We start from the raw sequence: 22,133 nt of genomic DNA, 5'->3' as shown, positions 1-22,133 counted from the left end.
CACTCAGAGGTGGGAGGGGCAGGAAGATGTTCTTTTAAATAAGCACTTTAGCATCTTGATGGACAAACTCTATCTCTGAAGGTCCCATAAAGGACCTGGTTTATTAAAAGGCATAAACCAATTCCTGAAAATACAACTCCAAAAATGGACTTATTGGATGAACCAGTAAATTACAACACAATTCTCCCACTAGTAAAATCAACAACTTTCAACATCCCATTAAATAGTTTAGATCACCCTAAGTTGTTCTTTCTTTTATATTAATACTTGTTTAATTCATATGAAAATTTAGTTGGCTCAAATTCAAAATATACTAAGAATCAGACCACTTATTACTTCCATCATCACACCCAGGTCCATGCCAGCATCTTCTCTCACTGAGACAGAAGCCACCTAGCTGGTCTCCTGCTTTTCTGGCCTTGCCTCTTCTGCCTACCCTCACATAGCAATGGATCAATCCATGATCCTGACTTTAAAACATGTCAAGTTATATGCCACTTCTCTGCTCAAAACTCACCAAAGCTTCTCATTTCAGAGTAAACCGTGTTCTCTCTGACAGCAGTGAGGTCCTGCCTGGTGTAGGTTCCCACCATCCCTGACCTCTCCCATCACTCGCCCTTGCTCGCTGTGCCTAGCCGCAGACACGGGTCTCCGGGCCGCATGCTGGCCTTAGGCACCTCATGTCGCCTGCCTCAACCAACTAGAATGAAAGCTCCGTGAAGGTGTTGTCTGTTTCATTTGCCGACATATTTCCAGTATCTGAAAAAATGCCCAGCACTTGCTCAGTACATATTTGTTGAATAGATAAATTTGTGGTTATTTGGTATTTAAGAATATTATCCACATCCTTTCTCAATTTATTTTTTCTTTAAATTGTAGTATAACTGACATAAAGTGTATTAGTCTCAGGTGTAAAACAGCGATTTGGTATTTTTATGCATCACAAAATGATCACCATAAGCCTAGTTACCATCTCATCACACAAAGGTATTAAATACTGACTATATTCCCTGTCTGTATAGTATATCTCTGAGATATTTTATCACAGAGTTTGTACCTCTCAATTGCCCTAATTTATTTCACTCATCTTTCCATCCCACTCCACTCTGGCAGCCAATAATTTTTCTGTATCTATTATTAGTCTGTTTGCTCAACTGTGTTTTTACATTTCTCATGTAAGTGAAATCACACGGTAACTGTCTCTCTCTGACTTATTTTACTTAGCATAATACCCTCTAGGTCCACTCACGTTGTTGCAAATAGCATGATTTCATTCTTTTCTATGGCTGAGTAATATTCCACTGTGTGTATATTATACATATAAATCTTCTTTGTCCATTAATTTATCAGTGGACACTTAGGTTGCTTTCATATCTTAGCCATTGTGAATAATACTACAATGAACATCAGGGTACATATCTTTTTGAATTAGTGGTTTTGACTTCTTTGAAAAAAACTGCCCAGAAGTGGAACTGCTGAATCATATAGCTGCTCTATTTTTACTTAAGGAGCCTTCATCCTGTTCCGTATAGTGGAGAACAGTTACATTCCCACCAGTGTGTGAGGGTTCCCTTTCGCTGCATCCTTGTCAACGCAGATTATTTGTTGTCCTTTGGATACTAGTCCTACTGGTAGATGTGAGGCGGCGTCTCATTGTGGTTTTGATTTGCATTTCCTTGATGATTAGTAACACTGAGCATATCTTCATGTGTCTATTGGCCGTAAGTGTATCTTCTCTGGAAAAATGTCTACTTAGGCCCTCTGCTCATTGTTAACTGTTTGTTTTTGGTGTTGAGTTCTGTGGGTTCTTAGGCTATTTGGGACATTAAGCTCTTAGCAGACATATTGTCTGTAAATACTTTCTCAGGTTCAGTAGGCTGCCTTTTCATTTTGTTGGTAGTTTTCTTCACTGTGCAAAAGCTTATTAGGTTGCTACAGTCCCATTTGTTTGTTCTGCTTTTGTTTCCCTTGCCTGAGGAGACATATCCAAAACAATTTCATGAAGACCAATTCAGTGTACTGCTTATGGTTTCTTCAACAGGTTTTATGGCTTCAGTTTTTATAAATATTTTGAGTTTATTTTCATATACGATGCAAGAAAGTAGTCCAGTTTGACTCTTTTGCATGAAACTGTCTAGTTTTCCTAACACCATTTATAGACAAGGCTATCTTTTTCCACTGTATATTCTTCCTTCCTTTGTTGTAGATTGACTATATATGTGGGTTTATTTTGGGGTTCTCTATTTTGTTCCATTGACCTTTATGTCTGTTTCTATGCCAGTACCATATTGTTTCGGTAACTAGAGTTTTGCAGTACAGTTTGAAATCAATGAACATGATACCTCTAGCTTTGTTCTTCTTTTTCAATATTGTTTTGGCTATTTGGGGTCTTTTGTGTTTCTTATTTGTTCTAGTTCTGCAAAATTGCCATCGATATTTTGATAGGATTTGCACTGATTCTGTACATTGCAGGGCAGCAAGGTGATTTTAACAATATTAACTCTTTCAAATCTATGAGCATAGTACATCTTTTAATTGGTTTGTGTCACCTTCAGTTTCATCATGTCTTAACAATTTTCAGTGTACAGGTCTTTCACCTCTTTGTTTAGATTTATTACTAGGTATTTTATTCTTTTTGATGCAATTTTAAATGGGACTGTTTTCTTAATTTCTCCTGACAATTTGTTAAGGTATAGAAGTGCAACAGATTTCTATATATTGATTTTATATTGTGCAACTTACTTAGTTCTATGATGGTGTCTTTAGAATTCCCTGCATACAGTACCATATCACCTGCCAACAGTGGCAGTTTGACTCCTTTCCTAATTTGGATTACTTTTGTTTATTTTTCCTGTCTGTTGTGGATAGGACTTCCCATATAATGTTAACAGGAGTGGTGAGTGACTCTCTTGTCTCAATAAGACCCTTTTCTTGTTCCCCACCTTAGAGGAAATGCTTTTGGCTTTTCACTGTTGAGTATGATATTAGCACTTGTCATACATGGCCTTTATTATGTTGAGATGTGTTTCTCTATACCCATTTTGTTAAGAGTTCTTAATCACGAATGGATGTAGAATTTTGTCAAAAGATATTGAACCATCCTTACATCCCTGAGATAAATCCTACTTGATCATAGTGTATGAGCCTTTCAATGTATGGGTGAATTTGGCTAGCTAAGACTTTGAAGCTTTGTATATCTGTGTTTATCAATGATATTGACCTGCAATTTTCTTTTTTTGTGTGTGGTATCTTTGGTTTTAATATCAGGGTGATGCTGACCTTGTAAAATGAGTTCAGAAGCGCTCCTTCCTCTTCAGTTTTCTGGAACAGTTTGAGAAGACAGGTGTTAACTTTTCTCTAAATGTTTCATAGAATTCACCCGTGAAGACATCTGGTCCTGGACTCTTTGTTTGCTGGGAGTTTTCTTTTTAATTTAATTTACTGATTCAACTTCATTACTGGTAATTGGTCTGTTGATATTTTTTTCCTGATTCAGTCTTGGGAGATTGTAAGTTTCTAGGAACTTATCCATTTCTTCTAGGTTGTCCACTTTATTGTGACTAATTATTCATAGTATCTTAGTATCCTTTGCATTTTTATGGTGTTGGATGTGATTTCTCTTTCATCTCTGATTTTCTTTGGGCCCTCTCTGTTTTTCTTGATGAGTCTGGTAAAAGTCTAATAAAATTTTTTCATCGTCTCAAAGAAACAGCTCTTAGTTTTATCGATCTTTTGTACTGTTTTTGTCTCTTTTACTGCTCTAATTTTTATTATTGTAGTCACTTTAGGTGTTAGGTTAGATTCCATTTTCATTTGTCTCTAAGTACTTCTTAATTTTCTCTTTATCAGTGACCCACTGGTTGCTCAGTACCATATTGTTTAGTCTCTGTCTTTTGCAGTTTTTCCTTGTAGTTGATGTCTAATCTCACACTGTTGTGGTTGGAAAAGATGTTTGATGTAATTTCAACCTTCTTAAATTTATTCAGATGTATTTAGTGGCATAGCATATGATCTATCCTGGAGAATGATCCATGTGCACTTGAAAAGAATGTGTATTCTGATGCTTTTGGATAGAATGTTCTTAATCCATTTATTCTATCTAATCTAATGTATCTTTAAAGTCAGTATTTCCTTAATGATTTTCTGTCTGGAATGTCTATCCATCGAAGTAAATGGAATACTAAAGCCTCCTGTTATTGTTTTACTCTTCGGTTTCTCCCTTTATGTCATCAATATTTGCCTTATACATTTAGGTACTTCTATGTTGGGTGCATAAATATGTTTTTTAACATTTTATTTTATACTATAGTTAATTTACAATGTTGTGTGTATTTTAGGTGTACAGCAAAGTGATTCACATATACATATACACATATCCATTCTTTTTCAGATTCTTTTCCACATAGGTTATTATAGAACATATGTTCCCTGTGCTATACAGTAGGTCCTTGCTGATTACTTATATATAGTAGTGTGTCTTTGTTAATCCCACACTCCTAACTTATCCCTGCCTCCCCTTTTTCCTCTAATAACTGTAAGTTTGTTTTTGAAGTTCTCATTTTTTAGAACTGTTTTTTTCTGTTCAGCTTGTATGATTTTCATTATTCTGTTTTCCATGTCTCTGATCCATTCCTCTGTATCATCTAATCTATTGTTGATTCCTGCTGCTGCTGCTAAGCTGCTTCAGTCGTGTCCGACTCTGTGTGACCCCACAGATGGCAACCTACCAGGCTCCTCCGTCCCTGGGATTCTCCAGGCAAGAGTACTGGAGTAGGGTGCCATTGCCTTCTCTGCTGTTGATTCCTACTAGTATATATATATACATTTTTAATTTCAGTTATTGTAGTCTTCACCTCTTTTTGGCTCTTCTTTTTATTTTCTAACTGTTAGACTTCTCACCATGTTCATCCATTCTTCTCCTGAGTTTGTGGAGCATCTTTATGATCATTACCTTGAGCTCTTTATTGGATAAGACTGCTTATCTCCACTTGCTTAGTTCTTCTTCTAGGGGTTTTATCTTGCCTCCTTAGTTTAGAACATAGTTCTGTCTTTTCATTTCAGCTAATTTTGTCTCTGTGTATGAGGTGGGTTGGTTATGTGTACTGAGCTTGGCCAAGTACCCCCATGTAGCTGATGTTCCACAAGAGCAGCAGACTCCCATGTGGTGACCCCGTCACATGGTGTAGGGTGCCTCTTCTGTAGGCTGTGTGGCCTTCTGTGGTGGCAGGGCCAACTACTTTCGGTATGCTGGCAGGCAAGGCCTGGTATGTGCATGAGCAGAGCTGGTGCCAGTCTGCTGGTGGGTAGAGTGCTGATGGTAGCCAGGAGGGGAACTCCAAAATGGTGCTTCTCAGCACCAGTGTCCTTGTGGTCAAATAAGTTCCCCCAAATGGCTACCCCCAGCATCTGTGTCCCCACTAGGAGTCCCAGTTTCCTCCTGCCCCTCTGGGAGGCTCTCCCAGATTAGCAAGGAAATTTGACCAGGCTCCTTTCAAATCACTGCCCATATGCCGGGGCTCAGAGCATGTGAGATTTTGTGTGCACTCTAAGAGTGGAGTCTCTATCTCCCACAGCCCTCTGGCTCTCCTGAAAGGAAGATCATAGCCAGATGTTCTGGGGGCTTGTCTTCCTGGTGAGGGGTCTCTAGACTGGGGAACCTTCTGTGGGTCTTGAACCTCTCTCTCTTTGGGAAGGATTATCCTGCAGTTGTGATTATCCTCCCATTTGTGGGCTGCCTGCCTGAGGTTGTAGGTCTTGACTGTACTACGCATCTGCCCCTCCTTACCCATCTCATTGTGGTTCCTTCTTTGTATCCTCAGTTGTAGAAAATGTTAGTCTGTTAGTCTTCAGGTTGTTCTCGTAGTTGTTCTGTAAATAGTTGTTAATTTTGGTGTGCCCATGGCTCAAAGGCTCGCCATCTTGGCCACATCTCTACCCTTTTCAAATTTAAACAAATTATTTTGGACATATACATATACCTCCATGGGAAAATGTTTTTTCCAAGTCTATATTATATTGGGGTAAAAAAGTAAGGGGTAGAAAAGTAAGGGCAGGAATTCAGGTTTTAACACGAATCAGTATATTTCAAAGACAAGGAAACAGTGAATGTCAAAATCCCCTGAGAACAGAATTGAAAGCTGAAAACTGTCACATGTGCTTTTTAGGTTGAGTCTCTTTAAGCTGATCTACATTTGTAAAATGACCCCTCATCTCCTAGTGACACTGGAGGTAGGACCCAGCAAGCAGAGGTCAGGCCCACTATAAATGTCCACTGCAGAGTTAAGTACTGCTGAGAGACAAAAGCAAAGTGAAATTTCATTAACTACCAAAAAATTGGAAAATCTACTTAGAGGCAGTGCCACATAGAGGTTAAAAGAGCAGAATCTAAAACCATGGTGCTAATCATCAACCCCAGCATCACCACCACACTAGCAAGCTACTCTGCCTCTCAGAGCCCATCTCCCAGGCTGCATGCACGTCAAGGGCTCAGCACTGGGCCTGGCACACAAGGTGCTCAGCAAGGGTAAACTATGTGGCTATTTCATTATTTTTAAGCTGTGGATCTGTCTTTGCATGGACCTCATTTTCCTTTATGACTTCTTTCTCTGCACCCACAGCGTTTAGCATCCCATGGCATTAGGTATTCAACTGGCATTTATACCTAATGATCACAGGTGGGTAGCATAGTCAGAGGGGTGGTATTTGATTCAGTCCTGTGCTGCCTTAACTCTAGAGACTTGTGGGCTTGGTCTGTGGGAAGGGAGTCCCACCCAGGGGAGGGTGAGAACTGTGGTCCAGAAGAGCTCAGAACAGGGAGGAGGAATGGCTTTTCAGGCTCTGATGAGCTGAGTCAGTAGTTGCGTCTTCATACTGTCATTTATTAGATACCCAAATACAAACAGGTTTTGCTTTTTCTGTACCACTGCTACCATCCACGAGCCCAAAGTAAGTAAAGCCCAAACTCCTGAAAACTCCAAGAGTTAACTAGTAAAGTACAATGAATACACCCAGTTCTCACCTACTAAGAGGCCTCCATTTGAACCTCCATTAATAGTCAGCCTCTTGGGAGACGTGTAACCTTCCTTGATAAGATATTCAGCAGCACACTGAAAGTCATCAAAGCAGTTTTGTTTGTTGGCCAAGATACCACCTATAATGTGCCAAAGTGAAAGATAAGTTAATTAACAAAATACTAAAAAAAAAAAAAAAGAAAAATCAGCAAAAGGAATTCAAGGATGAGGAATTCAAATGATGATAAGGCATAGTTTCAACTACTGATCAACTTAAACACAATGAGCTCACACTACATTTAGAAAAATGCCTCAATTTATGCACTATGGAAATCCATCATCAGTACCACAACTGCTAATCCATACGGTGCCTTTGTATTTTTCTAAAATCTCTTAGAACTTAAAAGGCAAATGCCCCAAAGGGAACAGATGGGAACAGATGATCTGTTATGATGTCAGACAACCATGAGAATAAAAACGAGAAAGCATGTCATCAACACGAACTTGTGTTCTGGGAGGAGCTGGACTCACTGACACACGACTTGGAGCAGAACTGAGTCCTCCATGGGCTCCACAGAGTATGTGACGATGGAGGCGAGCTCACTGCCTCTTCCCTGGGAAGATGAAAGTGCTCTGCACAGACAGGCTCATGTCTTACCTCTCCTCTCTGCAGGACTTTGAGATGGGTAAGTGATTTTGAGAACTAAAGCTCTCCAATTTTGCTCTCGGCTATTTATTCAAGTACTTAAGTAGGAATTTGGAGAAGGGAATGGCAACCCACTCCAGTATTCTTGCCTGGAGAACCCCATGTAGAGAAGAGCCTGGAGGGCTATACTCCATAGGGTCGTAGAGTCGGACACGACTGAGTGACTCACAAACACAAGTAGGAATTCGGTGATTAGGTGGGGGAATGTTGCTGCACAAAGTAGCTTATTAGTTTTAGTCTTTGTCGGCCCTGCAGCATGCAGGGTCTTCCCCTGCCAAGGACTGAACTCATGCCCTGCTTCAGCAGAACTGCAGAGTCTTAACCATTGGACCACCAGGGAAATCCCTAGTTTCTCTAGTTTTTTTTTTCTCTCTAGTCTTGAATGAAGAGGATCTCAAACATCTCCCCAGAGAATCTCAGCTTTCTCGTAGCCAAATGAACCCATTAAGAGAGGAACATCTGTAAGGTCTTAGAATATCTAAAAATAAAGGCCAAAACTTGAAGTCATGCTTTCAAAGGAATGGATACCTGAAATAACTGCCTATGAAATGAACAAAAAGCAGACATAGATCTGATTAGATATTTGAGATTAAATATAACCATTTTTGCAGAAATTCAATTAAGGATGAAGCAGTGCTACTGAAGAAATTTTTTCATATCAAAACAAATGTTATTAAGATTTTAATAAGAAATTATCAGTGAATTAGAATGGCTAGGATAACTTAGTTTCCAGGAATAATATACTTTTGGATATATGACTATATTTTTTAAAGGGCATTAAATTTTAAAACTCAATTAACAGAATGGAATCTAGATTTATCAATGTTCAATATGATAGGGTCTAACTGAAAAGGTCCATTTGGGGTCCTTTCACTGCCTAAATTGGGAGAAAGTCTATGATCAATCTAAACACAGGTAAGCAACTTTCAGCTTCAGTCAAGCTGCAAACTTCCCCCCCCACAAGGCTTTTGGAAAATAACTTGGTTATATTTAATACAGAGATAAGAAAGTTGACGAAGACCAGGGGAGGCACTCTTCCCTAACAGAGCTCCATGGACCACCTAAGGAACAGAAGAATTTTACGGTGAAGAACTTGGGTCCTTTGAGAAGGCAACAGTGTCAGGAGTCCATGCAGGTAGGTGTTTAAGTGTGTACATGAAAAGTTTTAAACCAGAAAATCGGGTGAATCAAGGGCTCCAGACTTAGCATATTGGTTTGGGATATAAATCAAACATATGGTACGTTGAGATTTTATTTTTATTCTCCTTTTCTTAGTCATCTCTTAATATCACAGTTTCACAGTATGATTTTAGTGTAATTAAACTCTAATATCAGGTCCAAGTCAAACTTATACAATAAATTCTATGCTGTTTCAAATACAATGACAATCAATAAAGCCTTCAGGGATGACACCTGGCAGCAGTTGGCCCACCTGCTGGGGGCCCATGTGTTCACTGGGTACATTCACTCTTGCTAAGATGCTCAAATAGTTTGCTGTCTAACATTGATCCTTGGGGGTGCTCGCTGAAGACCTAGTGGTCAGTTCTGGGCCTTTCCTGCCTCCTGACACCTAATAGTTACTTAGGAAGAATTCTCTTTACAGATCTACCCTCATCTTTGTTGATCTGATTTGATGCAGCACACCAGAGCCTCTGGCCTCAGGAGGCAGAGAAGAACAGTGGGTTTATGGATCTGAAGGGTGGTCTTGGATGCTCTTCCTGTGGAAGAAGGGTCCCCTTGCCTGGTGCTGCCCCATCAAGCCCAGGCACTGGGGTCCGCCCTCAGGCCTGCAGACTGTCTTCTACATGATGGCTGATGTCGAGAGGGGAGTGAAGGTGCCTCCCCCAAACACAGGCATCAGGTAAGGGAAGAGCATCTTCTGCAAGTTATTGATTTGTCTATACATTTCAGATACACACAAGCCTGGGAAACAGGGCATGCTCCATATAGAGAGAAAAGGAAAAGACAGGGTTTTAAAAATAAAGACTGCCATAATGTTTTTAATTTCCTCAAGCAACTAGAATACATGCTTCAGGAGGCCAGAGACTGAGTCATTAAAACCAGAAAAGAATTAACAACTGTGCTGAGTTGAGTTTAATAAAAACTGCACATGATAGAGTCCCAGCAGTGATGCTAGGGGGGATGCTATCTGTTAGCAGTGTTGGGAACTTGGAGAAAACAAGCAAAAGATGCCCAAACGGACTAGGAAAGCTCTATTTTAGAGAGACCTTTTCTCTTAAGAGAAAATAACCTGGTTTTGCAGTCTGTTTTAAGAGAGCATGGCTTTCACTGTTTAGCATTATCTGGCTAACAGAGGACACAATAAATACCAAAAGTTATCCCCCAGACTCACTTCTGACAGTGATAGATAAAAATGTACCCCATATATTGCTAAAAAAATTGATTATGGTATGAAGGGGATGCTTCTGAAAAATATGTACTTCATTAAAATAGACTGCAAAGGAAAATGTGAAAAGCCTGAGCTGTTAATTTAAACAGACACTGAAACTACAGTTTCAATTAGAAAGGGGGGGGTACTGCCAGCAGTGTGTCTGGAAGCATCCTTATTTTTCATCTGTCTTGTCTCTTCTGCTCCTAACCCCTCAGCTCAGACTGCGCCATATTTGTGTTTCTGCAGAGAACACGCCTCACCTTTATGCCACGTCTCTCCGTATTCACCACCTCCTCTGATGTTGGCCACTGCAAGGACACCACCCATGTGTCTCACGAAGATAAGCCTGGACACACTGCGAGACGGTAAAAGGGTTAACTGCCATGAAGTGCCCGGCGAGGATCGCACTGGCTGCCTCCACCACACACGCACCCCTGAAGACACTCCACACATGGTATCATCTGAATGGGAGCCCAGTGCGTACATATTTCACTTAAGTCATGTAAAACTTCTGACTGATTAACTGCAAAGCTCAGACATTTTCATGAGCATTCAGTATACCTCACTTTGAACAACTGTCTTGGCAAACAAAACGCTGCCAAGCCACCTGACACAGCCCTCGTGTGAGCACCCAGTACTCGCTCCTGCTACACCATTTTTTCCAGTATCTTTCTCCAAATTAAGTTGGAAAAAAGAAAGCTCTTTCTGAAGTATGAATTTTACACGGGTTTCTCAGAGATTTACATGTTAAACTAGGCATGAGAGAGAGAGAAGAGATCAAGGACACAGACCAGAAAATAAGAATGGAGTGCCCAGGGCTGGAGGATGTTTTCCAGAAACAAACAGAAGAAACTATAGCACAAAGCTTCTTTACAAAATTTAGATTTTATGTTTTTCTCCTTCTCTTTCCACTGACCCTAACTGTATTAGTACTGAGGTTATTTCTCTGCTTGCTGTAACTGAAATTAGTTTTTCTTTGAAACTATTTCTGAAATTTATCATTCTTTCTTTCAGTAACTGGGGAAATGACAGGCTTCGGCAGCCGGAGGCTCTGGATGGTCTGGGTGCTAACTTTCTGGATGCTGAAGATCACAGGAAGGAGAGCTGAGGTAGGTGATCAGACCAGACACTCATGTGGTCTTTACTTCAACATTTTTCCTACACCTTGGATGGTCTCTGCTGAAACTACCAGCATATCCACTGGCTCAGAAAAGAAAACGTGTAAGTACATTTCCTTACTCATCTCAACTCCCAACACAGAATGGGCCTAATAAATACACACAATGAACAAAGACAAGATTTGTGGGGACCAAGGGAAGGGGGTTCAGGTGCAAACACAGTCTAGACCAGCCTCTGGCTTCTCCTACTGTTTGCAGAAGATCAGATACACAGAGGTGCCACGCTTACCTGTAGTTGGGAGTGATAGATATGTTGAAGCCACCGTAGCCATATAGGAAAGCAGGGTGAGAACCATCCAATTTTATGCCCTTTTTATGCACAATGAACATTGGAATCTTTGTACCATCCTTGCTAGGGTAGAAAATCTAGAACAAAAGAAAGCAGAGTAGTTAGATTTCACATTCCTGAGTAAGCACTTGAATACTTTTACATGGGAAAAGTAGGTAGTAAATTCTTTAAGACACAGAGTGGCACAGTGAAAATCCAGTACCACTAAAGGGCTAGGTGATGACAAATCTATTTCAGTTTTTATGGAGACAGTGTGGAGTAGTGAACTCAGGCAGACTTGACTTTGAATTCTTATTCACTATCAAAAGCTAGGTGACCCCAGGCAAGTTGTCTGTTCTCAGCCTTATTTCTTTATCCCTAAAATGTGGCTGTCATGCCCACCTCTTAGGGTCTCCACGAGGCCCAACTAAGAGAAGAGGCGTTCAGTTCTCTGCTCGTGAGCATCCCCCCCAGCGCTGGGAAGTCAGATTTGGCTCTTCTGCCAAACAGTCCAATTGAGGAAGACAATTTCTCTAGGAGAGACAGTTTATATTCAACCTCCTCTTTAAATGTTAAGACACTCAACTCTTCTTCATTTTCCTATGTTCAACTACTAAATAAATGTTAGCAACAACAAAATGCGTGTGAGCTTTATAGAGTAGATGAGGAACAACACAGAAATCCTATTGTTTTGATTAAACAATGACACTTTCTCCAGTATTGATAATGAAGGCTCATCAAACCTTCTTGAATCTGGACATACTCAGGCAAGTTCAGTTAACATTTCTAGATTCATTACATTTTGGGTAAAAGGAATAAGAGAAAAAGGTTAGCAAGAGAACGTGAAATGCTATTCAAACAGTAAGACACAAAGACACATATGTCTGCAGTCACTGTAACTTGGAGCCATAGTCTATCCAAAGCTTTAAGGTAGCGGTTCTACTGTAGAAAGGTGCCAAACAGTGAGGGGTGGGCAGGGGAGAGGGGGAAGTCAAGGCAGATTTGGAGAAAGGCACTACAGGGTCACAATTAATGCTTGCAAGTCTGGGTGGTTGTTTAGAACCTGCCAAGAAATAGTATAACAAGCATTTGCTTCTGACTTTGGAGAGAAATACTGAGAGAATACGTAAATTTGGTCATTAAGGAATCATGGAGAAAACACTGCAGAGTTCAAAATCATTCAACAGGACAGAGTCTTATGTAAAGTTACTGAATGCCAGTCAGCAGCCCCTAATAGAAAGTACCTGTGTGGGCAGGACAAGTAAACGCAGCAGCAGAGGGACAAGGGATGGACTGGGGTAACGCTCTAACACACAGGGCCCTCGATCAGGAGTAAACTAAGCACAGAGGCAGCCGCATCGGGGAGCGAACGGTCTCACGTGATTCTACCTTAACGAATACAGCTGCCTCCCAACTTCCCACCTACCCTCCAACCCCAGCCCCGCACCTATTCCCTCTTTGGTCCAACTGAGCTCTCTTCAGGCCACAGCCCCTCTGCACCAGTCAGCTGGACTGGTGCACCTCTGTCCCCACTAAGCTCTCAGACCCTCCTCTTTGCTACCACCTGGAGGAGGATTTCCAGTGCCTGAACTGGTCTGTTTCCAGGACAAAGGAACACAATCCAAAGCACAAAGGCTCCCTTATGCCTGTAGCTGCAAAGAATATACCCAAGCTTTAAGCTGCTGTGGTTCACATGTTAAAATAACAACATTGTAAACACTGTCCCAAAGTGAAAGAGCACTGCGAGGATGGTTACAACAATATCATCTTCAAGACAACTCCTTAAAAGAAGGTTAGTTCAGACTGGAACATACACACTTAATATATATGTATATAGGTTTTTTCAAATTTCTCTATATAGACACAGAGCAGTATTTTATGCCATTTCCATCTATGGAATCTATGGAATGGCAAGTGATTCCTCCTGAAGCCACTTCATTCAAAACTTTTCTTTCAGAGGCTTTGTGGGTATTTTCTTTGTAGATCTGCTCAGTAATGAGGAGAAGCTCCTCATTTCCTTGTTCTTTCCAAACCCAGCCCAATCAAAAAGTGCCACCTCAGAATCTACACTAGTGGTTCTTGAACTTTATTGGTTAGACCTAAGCATCTGGTGGCTCAGATGGTAGAGTGTCTGCCTACAATGTGGGAGACCCAGGTTTGATCCCTGAGTCGGGAAGATCCCCTGGAGAAGGAAATGGCAACCCACTCCAGTATTCTTGCTTGGAAAATCCCATGGATGGAGGATCCTGGTAGGCTACAGTTCATGGGGTCGCAAAGAGTTGGACACGACTGAGCGACTTCAATCACTCAAGCATCTGGCATAAACATGTTAAAAATGCTGTTTCCTAGGCATCATTCCCAGGAATTCAGACCCCACAGTGTGGGGTGGATGCCCAAATCTGCAGATTTAGCACATCTGCTGGCTCTCCTGATGCAGGTGGATCTAGGCTCAAAAAACTAGTCATGCTGTTGACTTGTATCATCCCCTCTAGCCTCACCATGGAGAACAGTATGGAGGTTTCCTAAGAAACTAAAAACAGAACTACCATATGATCCAGCAATCCCACTCCTGGGCATCTGTCTGGAGAAAACGTGAATTCAAAAAGAAGGTGCACTCCAATGTTCACTGCACCGCTATTTCCAATAGCGAAACATGAAAATAACCAAAATGTCCATCAAAAGAGGAATGAATAAAGAAGACATGGTACATAAACACAACGGAATACTACTCAGCCATAAAACAGAACGAAAAGCCATTTGCAGCAACATGGATGACCCTAGAGACTGTCATACTGAATGAAGCTGCAGCAGCAGCAGCAGTAGCAGCAGCAGAGACTGTCATACTGAGGGAAGTAAGTCAGAGAAAGACAAATATTGTGTGATGCTGCTTATATGTGGAATCTAAAAAAAAAAAAGAGACAAATAGACTCATTTACAGATTAGAAGTAGTTATAGATGTGGAAAACAATCTTCTGATTACCAGAGGGAAAAAGGGCGAAGGGATAACTTGGGAGACTGGGACTGACATATACATACACTATATATAAAACAGATAACTAATAAGGACCTACTCTGCTTCTACTTAATACTATGTAATGACTTATATGACCCAAAGAGTGGCTGCATGTATATGTATAACTGATTCATTGTGCCATATAGCAGGAAGAAACACAACATTGTAAATCAACTATATTCCAATTTAAAAAAACTCAATAGATTCTGGCAACTAATTCTCTAAAGCTGGTGTGTCAGCTTAAGCTCCTAATGACAGTAAGTGTCAATTTCTTATTAGTAGTTGATGTTAAGATGGATTTTAATTTTTGTTGGCCTAGTAGGCAAACATTATCCTATCATTGTTTTAAGATTCAGTTTTTAAATTAGCAAACATTTTCGTCTGTTTATTGGTCATTTTATATCTCTTCCTCAGAGAACAAAGTATGCCTACCCTTTTAGTGTGCTTTCTTTTCTGATCAATTAACAGACACTCTTCTTACATTAAGGGTATTTACCTTTTTTCCTGCCATATATTTTGTTTGTATTTCCTCTCACTCTATAGCTGGTTTTTAAAGTTTCTTTGTGGTATCTTGAATATAGACAGATAGCACATGTATAGATAGGACTCCATCATCCCAACTATATTTTCATTGTGAATTTTTTACATTTATAGTTATAATCCAAATGAAGTTTGTTTTTACATATAGTCTGGTATCTAACTACTTTTCCCCAAATAGTCAACTATTATACACCATTTAATAAAGAGTAGTTCTTTTTCCCATTGTTTAGAAATGCCATGTTCAAATTGGGATCTTCCCAGGCCTTATCCGTTTTGATTCCTATCTGGCAACTACTTCTTTGGCTTCCTGTGTGGAGGATCTAATTCTTTTTCAACCTTTCTAACTGATCCATTACTAGCTCTTCTTCCTGCTGCCAAATGCTACTGTTTTGCACTTTTCTATATGTGGTGGTCTTTTCTCTCTGCAAACCCCCCACTTGCCATCTCAGAGAGCTCCAGTAAACTGCTGTGCTAGGGACCTCCACCTCCCCATCTCCAAGTCCCCGTGATCAGAAAGGCCCTCAGGGTGCGCCCCGCTGAGGGCTGAGACCTCACGTGGCCTTGGCCTGTCTACGTCTCCGAGGCCACGTGCTCTAGGTGTAGCTTGTTCAGGTGCCTCTTCAGGGCACTCTCATTTCAGCTGGGAGCAGCCGTCTCTTCATTCACTGTCTCCTCAGCCACCCGACTGCCAGCTCTCAGAATCACAATCTTGTACCAAGAACCCCACACCCAGGCAGGCACTCAGTCCTTTCTCTTCTCAGGTCCCTCCTCGCCATGGTGACCCTGCTCAGAACCTCTGCCACACTAGCCTCAAACCCACCTGGTATTCCTGGCTCCTCTCACTAGCTACAGTGAAGCTATGGTAGGAGCAGTACAAACCTCGAACTACTATTAGTAACATACAACGACCATACTGCACTTTATATATTTATGTGCTACAAAAGCCATTAGCGCTTGATGAGGAGGCAACTGCTGAAGCTTGAACCCATAGGCTATTTTCGTAGTTTATTGCTGCAACAACACCCAGGTTCAAGCTAAAAAGCAAAGAGACTTACTTTTTCCCCTCAAAACTGTAACCAAATGAGAGCAAGCTGACAACCCACATCCATTCTTTCTGTCCACTGTGGGCACAGCCCTTTGATGCAATGCCAAAGCCATAAAGGAACCCTTAACGGATAGGACAACAAAGTGCTCACAGAGGATCCAGCAGACATCCACTTGAGTAACAGAAAAGGTCTGTCTGTCATCCAGGGCCCACAGCTCATCACGTGACGGGTCTTCCCCGTTCCCGTCAGCAGCAGAGCAAATGGTTCATGCGACAGATCCAGTTCAACCAGGAGCCTGTGACACCAACGTTAGCACCAGGGTCTTTCCCCTGGCACACCTGTCCACCTTTACAGACACTAGCACCACTGAAGAATCTAAGAATGTCTTTGGAAGCACCCATGACCACTAAGAGGGACTAGGCATTTTGATACACAACCTTCATCAGGGACCCCACAGATGAAAAAGAAACATCATGACAGCAGTTTAAAGCCACAGTTAGTTCTAGACATTAGTAAGCTGACCAAAGATTGATCAGACACTGACTTTAGAAAGCTTCCTTCCTAAATTCTGAGTTCCTCTCCTTTAAAATTTATATACTTCATTTTGGAGACTCTCACAGCAACATAATGGTGTTAGTCTACATTTGAAACCAAGAACATGTGCACAACCGAGCAATAAGGAATCACATTCTCTGGGAAGTCCAAGCTATTTCTTGATAGAGGACAGAGATGGGTATTTTCAAGTAGTCACAACACTGTGCTGCCTGGGAAAGAAAGTTGGTGTCAGCTTTTTCTCAGCCCTGGGTGATCAAGGTGATCACCCCAAATTCTGGGGATTCAAACTGTTTCAGATACAAGGAGAGACTGTCATTCTGGGACCTCATCTAGTGGGACACCCTATCTTATTTTACAAAGGACAAACCCAAGATCCATAAAGTCAGCCAAGGTAACACTGCCAGTTTATATAAAATTACCACCAAGTCCCTGGTCCAGAGTTTCTTCTACTCTGTTACAAAGTAATTCACTTCAAGCTATTACTTCATTGTAAGTAATTACCCCCAATTTTGCAACTATTAGAAACTTTGTCATAGATTCTTCCCACCCCCAGGACAATGATTACTGGACTCTAGGGAATCCAATGGAGAAGGCAATGGCACCCCACTCCAGTACTCTTGCCTGGAAAATCCCATGGATGGAGGAGCCTGGTAGGCTGCAGTCCATGGGTCGCTAGGAGTCGGACACGACTGAGTGACTTCACTTTCACTTTTCACTTTCATGCATTGGAGAAGGAAATGGCAACCCACTCCAGTGTTCTTGCCTGGAGAATCCCAGGGACGGGGAGCCTGATGGGCTGCCATCTCTGGGGTCGCATAGAGTCGGACATGACTAAAGCGACTTAGCAGCAGCAGCAGCACGGAATCCAAGGGACAAATATTCTGGCAAAGGTATTGTGCTTTCTATTGCTTTTTGTTTTTGTTACCCTCTTGAAAAGGAGACTCACTGAAGCATGTCAAAAGCCTTATTCCAGTTATAGGGGTTATTGTTTATTATTTCTGTTTTAAGCAGAATAAGTCTGCTTGGAAAGATGATCCTTCTCAAAACAATCATCAGTGTACAACCTTGAGGACAGATTATTTACACAATAATATAAATCTCCCTATGTCTACTAAAAAACTCAGTTTCAATAGTAAAAGGCAAATTCACTTCAGAAAGGAAACAATGCTTGAGAGAACCATAAGAAAACCCTACTGCTAAGTAATCAATTTAAAGCAGCTTCTAATTTTGCATATTAAAAACCATTATTCTAGGGAATGATTGTTTAACAGAGAGCTCACAGATCTTGAGCTGAATCTTTTAAATTAAAAAACTCTTGAGGAAAAGAGAGGAAATGTCAGAAATGACCCATCTCTACTGTCAGAGTGACTGGGCAGAGGTATTGCCAGATAGAAGGTGGTTTTACCCTGGACCACAGGTGCCTTCACACATGGATCTGGTTTCATATAATAGATAAATAGAAACATCTTCCTTTAAAGGAAAAGGAGGAGCAAGTGAACATAACAAATGAAGGGAACATTACTGTTCTTCAAGAGAATGAAAAGATCAGCTCTCTGTGCTGAAATGATTACTTTTCTGGAGATAATACAGTTAGTAATAAGATCAGTTTTACTAACATATTCAAACATGTGCAGCCATTTAAGTTCCCCACACAATCTTCACCCCCACAGTGAACCTGGTGCAGACTCGGTGCTCTGTGAGCCAAACACCAGGACGCTCATTATCACTGGTAGTGGAATGTGCTCATCCACAGAAGATGAAGGAAAACTGTAAAGGGCAAGCCCTCCACAGAGAAGAACGTCTGGTGATAGCAACTCCTATCTAATTTTAGAGCCTGACAGGTTGAAAGGAGAATGTTCATAAAAGGGTGCTGAGCTTCCCTTTTCATCAGACTTGACAGAGGCCACTTGTGTGCCTGTGCTAAGTGTGGCAAATACATGTGATGAGCAGCAGAGCTGCTCAGAAATTCCACGCTCAACACGAACAGGAAGCAAGACACACTCAAAGAACTGGGCAGAAGGCAACCTCTCTGCCTGGACTAGCTTGTAAAGCAAGTATACAAAGGACTTCGGAAGGTGCTGCACATTTCTGTGCTGGGCTCGGGTTAAAAATACTAACCTGACATTTGAAGCATGTAATCCTATCTCTTTTCCAGACTTTTAACTTTGGAGGAGTGGGGAGGAGTCTGAATCACCTTCGGGCAGGAAATATTAGGGGAAGTGTTTATTCCACATTTCTTTACTCTGCTTTCCAAAGGATGGGTGGACATTTTTATGACACTGGAGATTTTAAAACCTTCCATAGAGCACCTCAGTGATCGCAAAATCGTTCTATTTAAAGATCTATTATAATTTTGGGGACATTTCTTGCTAAGTGCTACACACATGATTTCTGCAGAAACGTACCAGCTCTCAAAGGCTTGGCCACCTATTCCTTGGAGCAAGAGACCTATTCCCAGTCTCAAACTGCAGCAAGAAGTGAAATAGAAAGTGGAAGGTTCTAAACCTGAGGACAGACAGACAGCAGTGGAGTCACGAGTGGAACATGACACTTTGATGAGTGCTTACAGTTTAGAGGTAAGTGCATGTGTGCTCAGGCGTGTCCGACTCTTCGTGACCCCATGGACTGCAGCCTGCCAGGTTCCTCTGCCCATGGGATTTCCCAGGCACGAATACTGGGGTGGGTTGCCATTTCCTACTCCAGGGGATCAAACCTGCATCTCCAGCACTGGCAGGTGGATTCTTTACACTGAGCCACCTGGGGAGCCCCAGTTTAGAGGTAGTCAGGTATTTTAAGGTAAAAAGACAGGAGCTATGACTTGTTTGCAGAACATAAAACCTACCTTCAGTTCCACTGCCCTGATCTCCTTGTGGTCAGGGCAAACACACAAACATTTTCATAAAACGTCTGACGGTGAAGGACCTTCTAACTGAATGGTTCAGAGAAAGCAGCTTCTGTTTTTCTAACCGGCATTGTTCCCACAGTCCTCTCACAGAATGCATACAGTGCCCTATAATGAGGCTCACCACAATGGTCTTTAGGCTGCATGCAGGAGGCATGTGTGTTTGTTTCATTCTTCATGAAAGCAGCATAATCAGTCATCCTCGGGGGCTTACAAGCACTGCAGTGGGTATGTTCAATAAGCATTTGTTGAATGACTAAATGAGCTAGAACTGCATATTAAACACTCTGATCCTGCCAGCCTGCCTCGGTTTCAGAGGTTCAAAGTCATCTTGGGTGCCTCTCACACATCATCTCACCTATCCCCACCTATGCACGTGGCGGCCTTGTCTCTCAACAGGACTCCTGTTTCCAGTCTTTGGATACCTGTTCCCATATTAATCTCCTCAAGATCAAAACTAATGCTCCTCTTAATCCAGGTCACTCCCCTACTGAAAACATGCAATGACTCTCCACTGTCTACAAAATGGAGCCCATGTTTGAGACCAGCAACTGAAACTGTCTACTTTCTCCTTTCAACCTTTGTGAATCATTTCCAGCTATCTTCTCCAAAGAAACTGCCATTTCTCCAGACCCCTGCCCTCAATGTCACATCCATGGACTAAGTGAAAGTGAAAGTGAAGTCGCTCAGTTGTGTCCAACTCTTTGCGACCCCAAGCATGGACTGTAGCCCACGAGGCTCCTCCGTCCTTGGGATTCTCCAGGCAAGAATACTGGAGTGCGTTGCCATTTCCTTCTCCAGTAGATCTTCCCAACCCAGAGATCAAACCCGGGTCTCCCACATTGTAGGCAGATGCTTTACCATCTGAGCCACCAGGGAAGCTCATATGGACTAAAGTATGACTTAAAAAAAAAAATCATTGGCTCTTAGGAATTCACTTGTTTTACCCCCATCCACACTCCTACCCAATGCAGGCATCCCCAAAGCTACATCTCATGAAGGTTCAACCTTTGTTGGGTATGTCCAATAATGAGAAAAGACAACAGCACATATGGCAGATCATTTCATTTAGAAACTTCTCTACCTGAGAAAGTCAAAATAGCTGAAAATGCAGGGGATAGATGTTAACCAAGTTTCTGGAGATAGAACCTAGTAATAGTAAACTCCTATACAAGCTAACTATAAACTAAACTTTCCATACATTTAAGAACAAATATTAAAATGCTTGCCAGTTTCTATATTTTTCACAATACTTTTCTTTAGTCTTTACTTTGGTCAAAATATACATTATATATTTTACTTGATTTGTTTAAAACACTTATATATAATGTTTTCCCCATGTACCAAGCACTGCTCTAAGGACTTTATAAATATTTCCTGATTTTAATTCAGACATTAAGTCTGTATCATGAATACTGACATTTTTTAGGGAAGTCACAGAGAAGTAACTAGTCTAAGTCATATATCTCATAAGTGATGGAATTGGGATTTGAACCGGGGCTGTCTGACTACAGACTCCATGCTCCTAGCTACTCTAAACAAGGAATTAGCAAATCCTCTGACCCTTCCGCAACGGCTCCTCCTGAATCCTCAAAGGGCACAACGACTGTGCCCTCATGCATCTCCCTTCTGAGGCTGTGCACCAGTTTACATCTATACCTAACATCTGTGCCCAGAGTACAGTAGGCTCTTTGAAACAAAGGCTGGATAAATGCACAAGTGAATGCTCACACTGGACTCTATGCTTCAATACAATACAAGAAGAAGTATTTTAAGTGCCAGTTCATTAAAAGATATTAGCAAACTGAGATCAACAATATATTGAACAGACCATATATCACAATCCAGTGGAATTTATTCTAGGGATGCAAGGATGATTCACTATTCACAAATCAGTCCATGTGATATACCACATTAACAAAATGAAGAATAAAAATCTTATAAAGAAAAAGCATTTGAAAAAATTCAGTATTTATTTATAATAAAAACTCTCAACAAAGCAGGCATAGAAGGAACAAACCTCAACGTAATAAAGGCTATATGTACAACAAGCCTGCAGCTAACATCATACTCAATGGGAAAAAGCTGAAAGCTCTAAGGTCAGGATCAAGACAAGGACACCCATTCTTGGCACTATTATTCACCATAATATTGGAAGTCCTAGCCAGAGCAATTAGGCAAGAAAAAGAAGTATCCATATTGGAAAGGAAGAAGTAAAACTGTCACTGTTTGCAGATGACACTATATCATATATACAACCCCCCTAAAGATGCCACCAAAACAGTTAGAACTAATTCAGAAATACAGCAAAGTGGCATGATATAAAACCAGTACACAAAAATCTGTTACATTTCTTTATACTAATAATGAACTGTGAGAAACAGAAATTAATAACACACAAATGGAAAGACATTCTATGTCTATGAATTGAAAGAATATTGTTAAAATATCTGTATTTCCCAAAGCAGTATACAGATTCAATGCAATCTTATTAAAAAAAAAAAACAAAAACCCAATGGTATT

General features: G+C 41.1%; 1 protein-coding gene across 1 annotated transcript in view; it reads right to left on the bottom strand.

Annotated features, from left to right (window-relative positions):
* The window catches only part of PREP (prolyl endopeptidase), a 129,757-nt gene that overhangs the window by 6,476 nt on the left and 101,148 nt on the right, over nucleotides 1-22,133 (bottom strand). Inside the window, exons 11-13 of the mRNA XM_070376537.1 lie at nucleotides 11,516-11,652; nucleotides 10,369-10,463; nucleotides 7,019-7,150 (exon numbers count right to left, since the gene is read on the bottom strand). Of these exons, the coding sequence (XP_070232638.1) occupies nucleotides 7,019-7,150; nucleotides 10,369-10,463; nucleotides 11,516-11,652 (364 nt within the window). The remainder of the gene's footprint in view (nucleotides 1-7,018; nucleotides 7,151-10,368; nucleotides 10,464-11,515; nucleotides 11,653-22,133) is intronic.

This window comes from Bos mutus, chromosome 9 (assembly GCF_027580195.1).
Source record: "Bos mutus isolate GX-2022 chromosome 9, NWIPB_WYAK_1.1, whole genome shotgun sequence".
NCBI classification, from domain to species: Eukaryota; Metazoa; Chordata; class Mammalia; order Artiodactyla; family Bovidae; genus Bos; species Bos mutus.
Note: the sequence above shows the minus strand (reverse complement) of the source record. Positions and strands in the feature narration are given on the sequence as shown.